The sequence below is a fragment of the Choloepus didactylus genome, chromosome 21 (assembly GCF_015220235.1).
Source record: "Choloepus didactylus isolate mChoDid1 chromosome 21, mChoDid1.pri, whole genome shotgun sequence".
NCBI classification, from domain to species: Eukaryota; Metazoa; Chordata; class Mammalia; order Pilosa; family Megalonychidae; genus Choloepus; species Choloepus didactylus.
In genome coordinates, this window is record NC_051327.1 from 31338300 (window position 1) to 31353002 (window position 14703).

Consider the following 14703-nt stretch of genomic DNA (forward strand, 5'->3'; position numbering starts at 1 on the left):
AGCCACTGTGGAGAACAGGCTGGCAGTTCCTCAGAAAGTTAAACACAGAATTAATACATGACCTGGCAATCCTTCTCTGTGATGGTTAAGTTCATGTGTCAACTTGGCTAGGCTGTTTGGTTAAGCAAGCACTGGCCTGATTGTTACTGTGAGGATATTTCATGGATTTAAATCATCAGTAAGTTGGCTGCATCTATGGCTGATTCCATCCACAATCAACTGAGAAGGCCTTCAACAATGAGAGAAGTGTCACCCAATCAGCTGAAGGCTTTAAAAGGAGAAATGATGATTTTAGCAGTCAGAAGAGAGAATTTCCACCTCTATTCAGCCAGCCAGGTTCTCCTGGGGAATTCATCGAAAACGTTCATCAGAGTTCTCAGCTTGAGGCCTGCCCTATGGAATGCAGACTTGCCCGTCCCCAGTCACGAGCCAATTCCTGTAATAAATCTCATAATATTTACATAATATCTATACATGTATCTCCTGCAACTGTCTCCCTAGAGAACCCTGTCTAATACACTCTCTTAGATATATGCCCCAAAGAATTGAAAGCAAGGACTTGGACAGATATTTGTACACCAGTGTTCATCACGGCATTATTCGCAAGAGCTAAAAGATAGAAGCAACCCAAGTATCCCTCCACAGATGAACAGATAAACAAAATATGATATATTCATGCAATGGAATGTTTTCAGCCAAAAAAAAAAAGTGAAGTGCTGATCCCTGCTACTACACAGACGAACCCTGAAGACATTGTGTTGACTGAAGTAAGTCAGACGTAAAAGGACAAATACTGTATGACGTCTCTTATTTTCATGAAACACTGAGAATAAGCAAATGCAAAGGGACAGAAAGCAGAATAGTGGTTACCAAGGGTGAGGGGAGAGGGGAATAAGTAATTAGAATTTTAGTTTGGTATGATGAAAACAGTTTGGAAACAGTGGTGGAAGTTACATGGTCTTGTCGATGTACTTAATGTCAAAGAACTGTCCATTTAAAATGGTTAAAATGATTTTTATGTTATATATATTTTATGACAATTCAAAATAAATGAATTTTTATAAAATGTGCATAACCTTTGGCCCAGCAATTCTATCTCAAGGAATTGAACCCAAGGAAATACCTGACATGCACTAAGCTCTTGACTGCAGCTGTTCGCACTGCGAAGACTGGAGACAAGTAGGGGCAGGGGGCTGGTCAGAGAAGTAGGGGTGCGTCTGTCCGAGGGACCCCACACACCCTCCAGCAGGAAGAGCAGGGGAGCATGTGGCGGCATGGACTGCCGTGCAGGAGGCAGCACTAGGAAGAAAAACAACCGCCAAAACATCCTGCATGGCAAGATTCCACTTTGGCCTAAAATACAGATCTACGGAAAAATCTCATCAACATGTTAACATGTGCTAGCTCCAGATGAGGGGATCATGAGTGATTTTTGCTTTTTCTTTGCTTAACTGTATTTTCTAATTCTTTTATAGCAAATATATTTCATTTGTATAATGCAAATATACATTTTTTCCCTTTTTTAAAACGATGATCAACGAACAGTCTCAGAGCCAGAACACACTCTGATTACTACACATCCCTCTGGTCAGAAAAAAAAAACAACTAGATTTTCAAGAACTCAATGAGTTTTACTTTCTAGATTCAAGTCTATTGCTCCCCACTTTCTAGAGCTCTGGTTAGAAATCGATCGATCATCAAACTTTCAGCCTTGAAGGATAATTTCTAGTTTAACAGAAGGAATCCAAAAGCCTCAACCAGAGACAACAATCCCATCTTTAAGATAGGGTTTTTACTAAAATCTGTTAAGCCTAGAAGACGTCCACCTCAGATTATACTTAAGGGAAAAAAACAGCAATGTTACTCCTTAGTGAGTGAGAAATGAGGGGGGAAATAGAACCAACAGGAAGGATCCTGGGGTGAGGGAAGTAAATATTAGAATTTCTATTTACTTTATCCTTTTTTTTTTTTTCTGTTTTTGTTCCTATTTTATAATGTACATAATATCTTACTGGAGGAATACATGCTCTACACTGATTTTAACTGACAGGGATGCAGGATCAAGTTTGGAGGCCACGGAACAGGATTCCCTGGGGGCTCTGATAGCCCAGAGAGCCGGCACCTCCCAGCTGGCTCCTTAAGGGAAGGCCCTGTCTGCACAGGTAATCCTACCCTGGCTGCACAGCAGGGGGCCTGACCCATGGGTGGGGGTGAGGGGATGGATCACTGGAAATGCAGCCACAGCCCCTCCCTCACCTGACATGGGCAGGCCACGCTCCGAAGAATGGAGCCTGGCTCAGGAGGGGCAGGTCAGGGGACCCAGCTGGCACCACTGGGCCCACCTCCCTGTGGTCTAATGACAACTGGGCAGGAGGAAGTAGTCTGCCAGGCGACAGATGAGCGCTTCCCCAGGGCTGGCCTGACTGCCCCACTCTACCCCTCTGTTCTGGTTTGCTTCACTGGAGAAAGGCCATTGGTATCTGGAAAACCTCTGTTATCTGGTAAGGCACATGGCTGGCGTCTGCTTGCTCCCAGGTTGAGTTCCAGCTCCTCTCAGCTTCTGTGCATTCTTCAAAGTGTTGCTCTTGGGGCGTTTGTGCTCTCTTAGCTTTTCTGGAACAAAAGTCTGCTTTCAGAGGCCGTCTTCAAAATGTCTCTGTTAAGTTACAGCTCTTCTCTTAGCTTGTGTGTGTTCTTCAAAGAGTCCCTCTTGACTGTAGCAAGCTCGCTCCTTCTGTCTGAGCTTATATAGTGCTCTGGTAAACTAATCAAGGCCCACGCTAAACAGGTAGGGCCACGCCTCCATGGGAATTATCTAATCAGAATTATCAGCTACAGTTGGGTGGGTCGCATCTCCATAGACACAACCTAATCCAAAGGTTCCAACTTAATCAACACTAATACGTCTGCCTCTACAAGAATGCATTAAAAAATATGGCTTTTTCTGGGGGACATAACATATACAAACCGGCACACCCGCCCATCAGGCACTGGGCCCTCCACCCCCAGCCGGAAAGCAGTCACCTGCCATTGACCAACACAGCCAATTCCTGCCCAGCGCACTGGAGGAAGAACCCAATGTTAATGTCTTGATTTTGATCATTGTATGTGCTTATGAAAGACAACATTCTTGTTTTTAGGAAATACACTTTAAAATATTTAGGGATAAAGAAGCATTAGGCCCTACCCCACCTCAATGGTTGCTAACATGACCACAGACATAGGGGACTGGTGGTTTGATGGGTTGAGCCCTCTACCATAGGTTTTACCCTTGGGAAGATGGTTGCTGCAAAGGAGAGGCTAAGCCTCCCTATAATTGTGCCTAAGAGCCTCCTCCTGAATGCCTCTTTGTTGCTCTGATGTTGCCCTCTCTCTCTAGCTAAGCCAACTTGAAAGGTGAAATCACTGCCCTCCCCACTACGTGGGATCAGACACCCAAGGGAGTGAATCTCCCCGGCAACGTGGAATATGACTCCGGGGGAGGAATGTAGACCTGGCATCGTGGGACGGAGAACATCTTCTTGACCAAAAGGGGGATGTGAACGGAAATGAAATAAGCTTCAGTGGCAGAGAGATTCCAAAAGGAGCCGAGAGGTCACTCTGGTGGGCACTCTTACGCACACTTTAGACAACCCTTTTTAGGTTCTAAAGAATTGGGGTAGCTGGTGGTGGATACCTGAAACTATCAAACTACAACCCAGAACCCATGAATCTCGAAGACAATTGTATAAAAATGTAGCTTATGAGGGGTGACAATGGGATTGGGAAAGCCATAAGGACCACACTCCACTTTGTCTAGTTTATGGATGGATGAGTAGAAAAATAGGAGAAGGAAACAAACAGACAAAGGTACCCAGTGTTCTTTTTTACTTCAATTGCTCTTTTTCACTTTAATTATTATTCTTGTTATTTTTGTGTGTGTGCTAATGAAGGTGTCAGGGATTGCTTTAGGTGATGAATGTACAACTATGTAATGGTACTGTGAACAATCGAATGTACGATTTGTTTTGTATGACTACGTGGTATGTGAATATATCTCAATAAAATGAAGATAAAAAATAAAAATAAAAATAAAAATAATAATAAAAAGAAAAAGAAAAAGAAAAAGAAGCATTAGGCCTGCAACTTACTCTCACTTGGCTCCAAAAAAAATAACATGAATGTATATAAAAGACTGATAAAGAAAATGAGTCAAATATTAACTTTTGGGGAATCTGGATGAAGGCATGCAAATATTTTGTATAATTTTGCAACTTTTCTTTATATCTGAAATTATTTCAAAATTAAAAAATTTTTTAAATTATTATCCAAGTTGTTTTCCCTTATCTACAGATACCTATAGTCACCCCCACACAATCTGAAAGTGCAGGGGGTAATCAGATGAGGGGATAATCTGCAAAGTAGATAAATGGTCCCAAGTCTCTGATTTTCCAATAGGTTTTTCCTTTTAAAAAATCTGAAGAGTAACTGCCTCTACCTTAATGTAAACCAGACTCTAAACTTGAAAGCAGAGATTTTGCTTTTTGCAGTTCTGGGTGATTATCCATCTACTCTTGACATCTTAAGGATGCCTAGAACATATGAGCAGAATTACATTTTCAAAGAATAACTATTTGCAGAAAAGGAAATCCAAATGGCCAATAAACACGAAACCTCACCAGAAACCAGGGAAAGCCAAAAGCCAACAGGTGACAACTTGTAATTCCCACCAAACTGCAAATGAAAAATTAAGTCTGGTGATTCCAGGTACCAAGTGTTAGTAAGGCAGGGGGAGACGAACTTTCAAATGCTGTTAGGAAGAGTGTGAATTGGTACAACCACCAAGGAAAGCCAATTTGACATTATCTTAGACAAGACAAAGATGTGCCTACCCCACATACCAGAAGTTCTCCTTGGAAGATACATCCTGACCTCCTGACCAGCTTCCTGCACAGAAGCTCAAGAAGGCACAGAGAGAGTGTTAACTGCAGCACTGTTAGAGATCACAGAAAATGGACCACGACTTAAACATCCACTCCTACAGGAAAGGGCGAATGTGGCATGTTCATACCTCAGATAAACACAGAGCCGTTCAGGAGTCAACCACATCTACAAGTATCAACGTTTTGCTAAATGACACATACAGTCTGACACATTATTAACATAAATCTTTGAAATATACAAAACTATTCTAAACACTGCTTAAGGAAACATGGTATGTGATGAAAGAATAAAACCATGGAGAGAAAAGGACACACCAACATCAGAGAGTAGCTACCTCTGGTGAAGGAGGGCGGTGGATGGGGTTGAGAATGGTAAAAAGGGGACTTCACTTGTTTTCCTTCAAAAACAACAAGAGAGAAGAACTGAAGCAAACAGAGCATGATGTTCATCTGTCAAATCCGGGTAGTAGTTTCACATGCACACCCTTATGTTACCGTGTGTGTCTGCTGTCCCCAAATTCTTTTTTAAAAAGAGACAGCTTGTTAAAATTTATCCTTCAAAAAAGTTCCCACCAATCGCTAAGAACAAACAGTCCAATAGAAAATTGGGCCAAAAATAAAGAGACAATGCATAAAAGAAATACAAAGCGCCAATAAAAAGAAATTTTAAGGCTCAACATTACTAATAATTAAAGAACTGCAACCCAAAATGGAATGCCACTTTCCCCCCCACCAGACTGGCAAAAACTCAGAAGACTGATAACGCGCAGTGCTGACAAGGACATGAGGAAATGGGCACCTATCTACATTACTGGTGGGAAGAAGAAGAACAACCTTTTTAGTGGAAATTTTTGAGGACCTACTAATTTGTGCCCACTGGATTTTTTTAAACAGTTTTATTGAGCTGTAATTCCCATACCATACAATTCGCCCATTTAAAGTGTACAATTCAATGACTTTTAGTATATTACCAAGATTGTGCAACCATGACCACAATCAATATTAGGATATTTTCATCACCCCAAAAAGAAACTCTGTACCCCTTAGCCAGCAGAGCACCCCTCCCCCATCTTTCCACCACCCCCACCCCTGCCTAAGGCAAATACTAATCTATTTTCTTTCCCTATAGATTTGCCTATCCTGGGCATTTCATATAAAGGAAATCATATAGTATGTGGTCCTTTGTGTCTGGCCATTTTCACTTAGCAGAATGTTTTCACGTTCACTCTTGTAGCAGGTATCAGTACTTCTCCTTTTTACTGCTGAATAATATTCCATTGTACGGACATACCACATTTTGTTCATACATCAGGACAAAGATGTACATTTGGGTTGTTTCCACTTTGGGGCTATTATGAATAAAGCTGCTATGAACATTCAGGTGTAAGTTTTTTTGTGTAGATTTATGTTTTTGTTTCTCTTGGATATACACCTAGGAGTGGAATTGCTGGGTCACGTGGTAATTCTACGCTTAACATTTTGAGGAAATGCCAGACAGTTTTCCACAGTGGCTGTGCCATTTTATACTCCCATCAGCAGCACGGGAAGGCTCCAACTTCTCCATATTCTCATCAACACTTATTATTACTGGTCTTTTTTATTACAGCCATCCCAGTGGATGCGACACAGCATGTCACTGTGTTTCCTGGATGGCTAATGACACTGAGCATCTTTGCATGTGCTTTCTGGCCATTTGTAGTCCTTCTCTGGAGAAATGACTGTGCAGACCCTTTGCCTGTTGTTTAGTTTGGTCATTTGCCTTGTTACTAGGACTTACTAAATTTCTAATGTGAGCACCCGTGCTCCCTCTTGTAGAAATAATCCTGTGTGTGCTAAAGCTATATGCACAAGGACCTATCCTGGAGCACTATTTATTACTGCAAAATGCTGGACACCTAAATTCTGTTAACAAGAAACCAGTTAAATTAATTGTGGACCATTTTATACATGGAATACCACACAGGGATATGTACTAACCTGATAAGATGTCTATGGTATAGTAAATGATTTTTTTTTTAAGCTGCAGAACAAATATACAGCAGAATCTCATTTTGTTCAAAACAAAATGCAATGTGTTAACGGGTTTATAAAAATATGCCTGTATAAACAGAGGAAAAATCCTGGGAAAGCTCTGCATCAAACCAAAAAGTGGGTATCTTGGGGAGGGGAAAGGGTGGTTGGAAAAGGGAAAATTATCTTTATCTTCTTATTCTATATAATTTTTTAGGAGAAGGATTATGAGTGCTACTTACTTTTAAAAATAGGTTTGTCTACAGCTAAGTGACGATAACATGAGATATGTATGGATGTTCATGGACATAACACAGGCTATGTGAACTTAGGAACCCCCTGCTTTATAAGTCAAGCCCTCGATCTTGAGGCCTGCTTGGGTAAAACTTATGGTTGTAAAGGGGAGTCTGAGCCCACCTCTAATTATGCCTAGGAGTCACCTCCAGAGAACCTCTTTTGTTACTCATATGTGGACTTTATCTTGCTAAGCCTAACTCTACAAATAAATTTATCACCCTCCCCCCAACGTGGGACAGGAACCCCCAAGATGAATGAGCCTTCCTGGCGGCCTGGGACATGGATTCCAGAAATGAGCCTAAATCTGGCATTGGGGGATTGAGAGTGCTTTTTTGACCAAAAAGGGGAAAAGAAAGATAATCAAATAGGGTTTTAGTGGCTAAGAGAGTTCAAATAGAGTCAAGAGGCTGTCCTGGAGGTTACTGCTATCCAAGTTTCACCTAGATATGCCAAATGACCACTATATGATAAGCCCAAGTCAACAGTAGTCCCAAAAACCTTAAAGAATATCCGGATCCCTATTTGGGACTCTATAAAAGTCTCACTCACTAAGTTTATTCTTCAGAGACGTAAATCCTTTAGAGTACTCCTATGCCAGCTAAGTCCCAAAACCCAGAGGCAATAACTTCTTCAAGATCATCTAGATGTGTACCCTTTGCTAATAAAGTCGACACCCCTTTTCAATACGAACGGGTTAAGCTGGTCACGGCCTATATATCCCTGAAGACTGGAAAAGTGATTAAACCAGAGGAAGGGGTAGCAACAGACAAGACAGAATTTAACAAAGGATTATGAATACTGAATCTTTATATAATTTTCTTTTTCTTGGTTGCTAAGGTACTGGAATAGCTAGAGGGAAAGGACTGAAATGGTGGAACTGTAACACATAGCATCCTTTGAAATTTGTTCTATAGCTACTTGTTAAATAATAATTTGAAACCTATACCTTTTTGTATATATATTTCACAATAAGGAAGTAACTGAAACCATGGTAATATAACTCATAACAAACTTCAGAAATTTCCTATATATCTACTTGTTAAATCATACTTTGAAAGATATTACCTTTATGTATATATGTTATATCTCATAATAAGGAAGTGGCTGAAACCATAGAACTGTAACCTATTTTTTTTGAAATTTACTCTCTAACTGCCTGTTGAATTGCACTTGGAAAGTTATCACTTCTATGTATATATATTATATTTGACAATTAAAAAAACAATAAAAAAAGAATATATATACAAATAATATATATATCCATAGAAAACAGTCTAGCAAGATGAACACTAGATTGTTAATAGTAGTTTGGGGGAAGATTTTTCACATTATACATCACTTCTGTACTGTTTCAAGTTTTTTACAATTTAACACTCAGTGTTTTTATGTTAAAAATGAACATGTGAGTAACTATATTTATATGCCATTCTGGAAAAGGCAAGACTACAGCGACAAAGGAGAGATTACTAGTTGTCAGGGATTGGGCACTGGGGGAGGGGAGGTTGACTAGAAAGAGGCACAAGGAAACTTTTGGGGGTGATAGAAATGTTTGATACTTTGATCATGGATTAATAGGTACATGGCTGTTATGTATTTGTTAAAATTCATAGAATTATATGGTAAAAAAGGTGAATTTCCTGCTTGTAAACTGTACTTCATAAACCCAACTTTAAAAAATGAAATATAGGGGGAAATTTTAAAATAAAAAAATAGGTTTTTCCACATTTTTCAATTAAATATGTTCAAAATTATTACAGGAATAGGTATCTTTTTTTTTTTTTATCACCACTATACCTCTAACACCTAAGCACTGCTCAACACATTGCATCAAGACTCAAAGATGTGTTGAATAAATGAATGAAGAAGTTATTTTTGTATAAGAAAATCTTGCTACAGTTTACACTTCAGTGACATGGTTTCTCAGTTGTTGAGGCCAATCAACAGGGTCACTTACATGATTCAGAAAATACTGCACGATTATCTCATGACCAGCGGCAGCTGCTTCCATCAAAGGAGTAAATCCATACATCGGCTCTCTGCAAGATGGAAGTCAAGTCAGAAGGTTAAAGAAGGGAAGTTCTCCCTAGGAAAAAGCTGTCCTGCTGAAGACAATACCAAGCCAACACACAGGAAGTCCCATTCCTAAGCGTGGAGGTCTCTCTCTTGCTCATGAGGATTAGCAGGGTGAGAATGAGGAAAGTTACTAAGAATACGTCAGTTTCATTACTCTGGTCTCAATCACCAGCCCCGGTCTTCTGCACTAAAGACAAATCTGTCTCCCTGTCTTCCCTCGGTCTAAGCCGTTCCCACTTAATTCCTAAATCTGCACTTTATCATGCTCAGAAAACAGATATTGCTATTGATCGCTCCCAGAAAGCCGAGCGCTTCCTTAACCACCTACCCAAACCCTAACTACTGAGTGCACCCCCCCCACCCCGAGCCTCCCTGAAAGCTCTGGCACCACTAATCTAACATGCCACTTAGTGCATTATGCTTATTCTTTCTGCCAGATTATAGCTAATTTAGTGCTGTCTTCAGATTGCTTCACAATCCTTACTTCTTTCATGCTGGTCTAGAAGAAAGAAACCAAGCTAAACACTGTTTTTCATCCATTCTAAGACACATTATCACTTTGTAACATCTTTGAAGTCTGAATGTGTCTTACAATCAACAGGCAAGTTGAATTTTAAAAGGCAGCATTTTTTTTCTTTCTTAATGGCACATAAAATTATGAGGTATCTTCAGCAGATGCTGTCAGCTAGAGGGAGTGCACGGTATCAGGCAGGTGGTGGTGATGGTGGTGGTGGTACTTGCTGCATTTAAAGCAGATTATTATCCTCACCTGTCTTAGACAACAAGACCACGTCCCGTTATAAAACTCGGGATTTGTTTTCAAAGCATCGCTTCATCTGATATACACAAAAGGCAAGTAAGAGAAAGGAATGAACGTTTGCTGCACGCCAACTAAATGCCATGCTCTGTAGCAGGCCCCTGGCATATGAGAAGGCACGTAATCCTCCTAACTACTCTACAACACAGGTATGGCTACTCCCAGGTTTCAGATGAGAAAAATGAGGTCAGAGAGCTTAAGCGATGCACCCAAGGTCTCCGGAGAGACGTCAGCCATGGCAGGACACGTGCCACTCTTCCCATTCTGCCCTTTGGTCCTGACCTCTCATACCAAGGGAGGGGTGCTCTGAGCTCTGCCTCCTCCTACGGCCCCGAGGTCTTGTTCTCACCTCACGTTGGCATTGGCTCCACTGTCCAAAAGGAACTTGACCATCTGCGGGTGCCCAGCGCTGGTGCAGTGGAAGAGGGCGGTCCAGCCTTGAATGTCTTTCATCTCCAGCTCAGCACCTTGCTTCAAGAGAGCACAGAACGCGCGTTACTGCCTCAGAGGCTTTGCTCGAGTGGACACACCTCAGACCACCCCAATGAAATGGTCAGAGCGTGACACGAGCACGTGCACACAAACACATGCATGCACACACCACGGCCACAGCTCTGCCCAAGCGTACTTCTGGCCTGAGTCACCGCGTGGCTCACCTGGAGGAGGAAGTAGGCGATACTCTCGTTGCCGCAGCTGGAGGCCAGCATCAGGGGCGTCTGCCCCTCCGGGGTCGGCACGTTCACACTCACCCCTGCCTCAAGCAGCAAGTGCACGATGGTATCGTGGCCAATGTAGGAGGCGTACATCAGTGGGGTCCAGCCACCACCGTTCTTCTTGTTCAGGTCTAACTCCCTCCTAGACAAACACGAGACAGGCTAGACGTGCCTGCCAACTGCCATGGGGGCCTCACCAGGGCCAGCAGCAAGGCCAGGCCAAGAAAGACCGGGCAGAGCAGCCCGGACACCATCCGGGGAAGGCAGACGGGGCAATGTGTGCATTTGCTTATAAGACTGTCTTGGTAAAGGCCCCAGTCCTTAATACTTGTGCCGGTTTGAGTGTATTGTGTCCCCCAAATGCCATTATCTTTGTGGTCTTGTGTGGGGCAGACGTTTTGGTGATGGTTGGATTTGCTTGGAGCATGCCCCACCCAGCTGTGAGTAATGATTCTGATGAGATGTTCCCATGGAGGTGTGGCCCCACCTATTCGGGATGGACCTTGATCAGTGGAGCTATATAAATGAGCTGACTCGGGGGGAGAAAGGAGAGTGCAGCTGGGAGTGATGTTTTGAAGAGAAGCAAGCTTGCTAGAAAGGAACGTCCTGGGAGAAAGCCGTTTTGAGGCCGGAGCTTTGGAGCAGACACCAGCTGCCTTCCTAGCTAGTAGAGGTTTTCCGGACGCCATTGGCCATCCTCCAGTGAAGGTACCCGATTGCTGAGGTGTTGCCTTGGACGCTTTGTGGCCTTAAGACTGTAACTGTGTAGGGAAATAAACCCCCGTTTTATAAAAGCCAATCCATCTCTGGTGTTTTGCATTCTGCAGCATTAGCAAACTAGGACAATACTTGTACCTGTTTTCTGATTTCATATTCTCCCCTGCCCCTCCTCCTATCCCAAGACCAGCAAGTCTCTTCTTCCATACTACCAGCTACACAGATGGTTCTCAGCCAGGGCTACTTGTGTCCCCAGGGGACATTTGGCAATGGCTGGGGACATTTTGGGTTTCACAACTGCAAGGGGAGAGCTCCTGGCATCTAGCACGTGGAGGCCAGAGATGCTGCTCAAGACCCTACAATGCACAGGACGGCCCCCCTCACCCCACAAAAGAGAATGATACAGCCCACAAGGTCAACAGAAACCATGACCTAGAGTCCTGACTCCCTCCCCCAAAACGACCAGACCCCTGGTCCAGAGCTGGGCAGGGAGGGGCAACAAGGAGAAAGTAAGGGGCTCAGCCAATGGACGAGTCCCACTGCAACGGATTCTTCCTTTGTCACCTCACCTTACAGAAACAGTCTGGAAACATCCATGACCAAAGAATCCTCTTTCTTACCGATTTCTGTTAAAATTCCGGAAATGTGTTTTCTCAGAGAGAAATATGTAGACTTCTCAATCTGGAGTTTGGGGTTGGGGTTCAGGAATCCATTTCAAATAACACCCCCTTCCAGAGCACCTTGCACGGTTAATGCCCCCAAGGCCTTTGCCCTGTTCTTGTCTCCAGTGGAGGAGCAGCTGACAGGCACTCGATCCACATAATGTGTGGCTCTCACAGGTATACACCCATTAAGCTACACCTGACCATTCCAGACAGTTCTGCTAACTAGAACCGCCTCTGCTCCTGAGCCTTGCACAGCCAGGCAGCCATTCCAAAGGTGTACAGTGGCTGCCACTACCTGGAGAACCAGACAGAGGTGCCTTGGGGAACAGAACGTGGGTCACTCCGGTTCATCCCTATCGCACTGCCTTCATGTACGATGTGCTCGATTCCTCTTCACAGGGGGAGCCTGACCCCAGCAAAGGCTCTCTCTAAGCTCTCCCACCTCCCCTCTGAGCCCCAGTCCTCTCTTCTCGGGTCCCCAGTTGCCCACAGGTCGCTGGTCTGTGCTTACTGTGAACAAGCCTCCTTCTTAGCTAGTGTCAAAATCCTAATTGCACACAGACACTTCCCCTCCTCTGCTCCATGGAGCTGCTGCCAACAAAGACTTAAAATCGCCACCCTGGCCTTTAAACACCCAAAGGTGTAAGAGCCCAAGAATTCCAAAGGAGCAGAGTTTCAGTTGGGGGTCTGTGACCCTGTGAGGGGTGTGCTGACTTGACACCCTGCCGTCTGCTCCTAGAGCCCCCTGGGGAAGGCACACCCAGATTATCCTTTAGCAAGGTGCACTCGCACTCGATTAGCCAGTGTTCCCGAGTGACAGCTACACGTGCCAGCTGGGGACCTGGGGCTCCAGTGAGGCTCTGCTCTGGCATACCAGGAAGTGGAAGGGGCTCAGGCATGAATCATCCACAAATGGACCCAGGCCACTTCTCCAAGTTACCAAGCGAGAAATGGGAAACGGAACAAGCACGAAGTATGGGGGGAGAGGTGAGAAGACAAATCCTTTCCCAAAATTACATCAAGTAACATATTGTTCTAAGATCAAGACATTGCCAAGGCTCACTGGCAAGGGCTTTTTGTTGTATTGAGACTTGATATGTGTACACAGATCATTAAGAAGAGCCAGGTCACAAGGCAACCCTCCATGCGGTGAGACAGAAAGCCTGACCTCTCTCCCCCTCTGTGGCAGAAGCCAGAGGTGAGAGTGCGGCAGGAGGGGTTAAGATGAAAATCTCTGAGGAAAGAAGACCACAGGGTCATCAGCTTCTGTCTTTTTTTTTTTTTTTTAAGGATTTCTGTAAACAATTAGTGAAAAACATAAAACTACACCGGCTAAAGTAAGTCTGAAATGTTTCTAAGCCTCTGAAAAAAGTTTAAGTCCTTTTCCATCCTAGGAATAAAAACTGCCTTCATTAGTAATGCCCAACATAAAGCATGACCGCCAACTGCCCACAAAAAACATGAGTTACTTTACTCCATCTGGATTAACTGTCCATAATTGTAGTTAAAGCCCCAGTCAATGACTGATGTTTTTCCTGGGATCTCAAGCAAATGAAATGGTACTCGCAATATGAGAATGAAGGTTTCCCGAGATCTCTCACCGTTGGGCACATTCCTTGACCACCTCGTACTGGCCAATGGAGGCGGCTGTGTGGAGGTCCAAGGGCACATCCAGCTCCTCCCAGCCGACCTGCGTGCCTGGTCCATGCCACATGGACAAACTGCGGTTCAGGAGCTCCGGCTCGCTGGCTTCGTCACTGAGCTCGGACATCGCTATGGAGGGAAGCACAGGGTCAGATCTTTCCAGGCAATGGAACGAGATGGTCACACTCCTGCCCACAGGCAGCTGCCATATCCCTGCCCCACAGGCTGACGATGCAGTCGACTCCCGGGACTGACATCCTGCAGGGGGTGAACAGTGTCCTCCCCAACCCATGTCCACCCAGAACCTCAGACTGACCCGTATCTGGAAAGAGGGTCTCTGTAGATGTGGTTAGTTAAATTCAGATAAGATGGGCCCTAATCCAATGAGTAGTGTCACAGGAAAACACAGACAGAGAGAAGGCCATGTGAAGAAAGAGGCAGGGACTAGAGCTACCTGAAGCAGGAAGGAGCAAAGAACAGATTCTCCCCTAGAGCCTTCGAGAGGACCAAGGCCCTGTCAATACTTGGATTCCGCACTTCTAGCCTCCAAAACTGAGAGAACAAATTTCTTTTGTTTTAGGCCACCTGATTTGTGATAATCTGTTATGGCCGTCCTAGGAAACCAAATACTTATAAAACTATCTTGAATTAAGTGACTTTTATATAACAAAATAATGTAACAGGCATGTCTGTGACATATGCCCCAAACCAGCAATGGGCTTGGGCAGCTCCACTGGCTAAGGCCAGTGAGCTTCTCACCACAGACAGAGAAAGAAGAGTACACACAGTGAGTCACAAATGGCAGGGTATACCTTCCTTCATCAAACCACAGGCCCCAGATTCTA

The 14703-nt window shown here is 43.8% G+C and overlaps 1 protein-coding gene across 8 annotated transcripts in view; it reads right to left on the bottom strand.

The window, feature by feature from the left end:
• Positions 1 to 14703, bottom strand: part of ANKS3 (ankyrin repeat and sterile alpha motif domain containing 3) — a 62494-nt gene that overhangs the window by 44581 nt on the left and 3210 nt on the right. For 7 of the 8 annotated variants that reach the window (XR_005213709.1, XM_037815420.1, XM_037815417.1 and 4 more), the window contains exons 2-5: positions 13816 to 13987; positions 10776 to 10974; positions 10469 to 10590; positions 9184 to 9265 (exon numbers count right to left, since the gene is read on the bottom strand). Coding sequence is in view for 7 of the 8 variants with exons in the window: in XM_037815420.1 (XP_037671348.1) it covers positions 9184 to 9265; positions 10469 to 10590; positions 10776 to 10974; positions 13816 to 13985 (573 nt within the window). In the remaining variant the exon portion in view is untranslated. Of the gene's footprint in view, positions 1 to 9183; positions 9266 to 10468; positions 10591 to 10775; positions 10975 to 13815; positions 13988 to 14703 lie in introns of those variants that run through there. The other variant, XM_037815421.1, reaches the window with a different exon arrangement.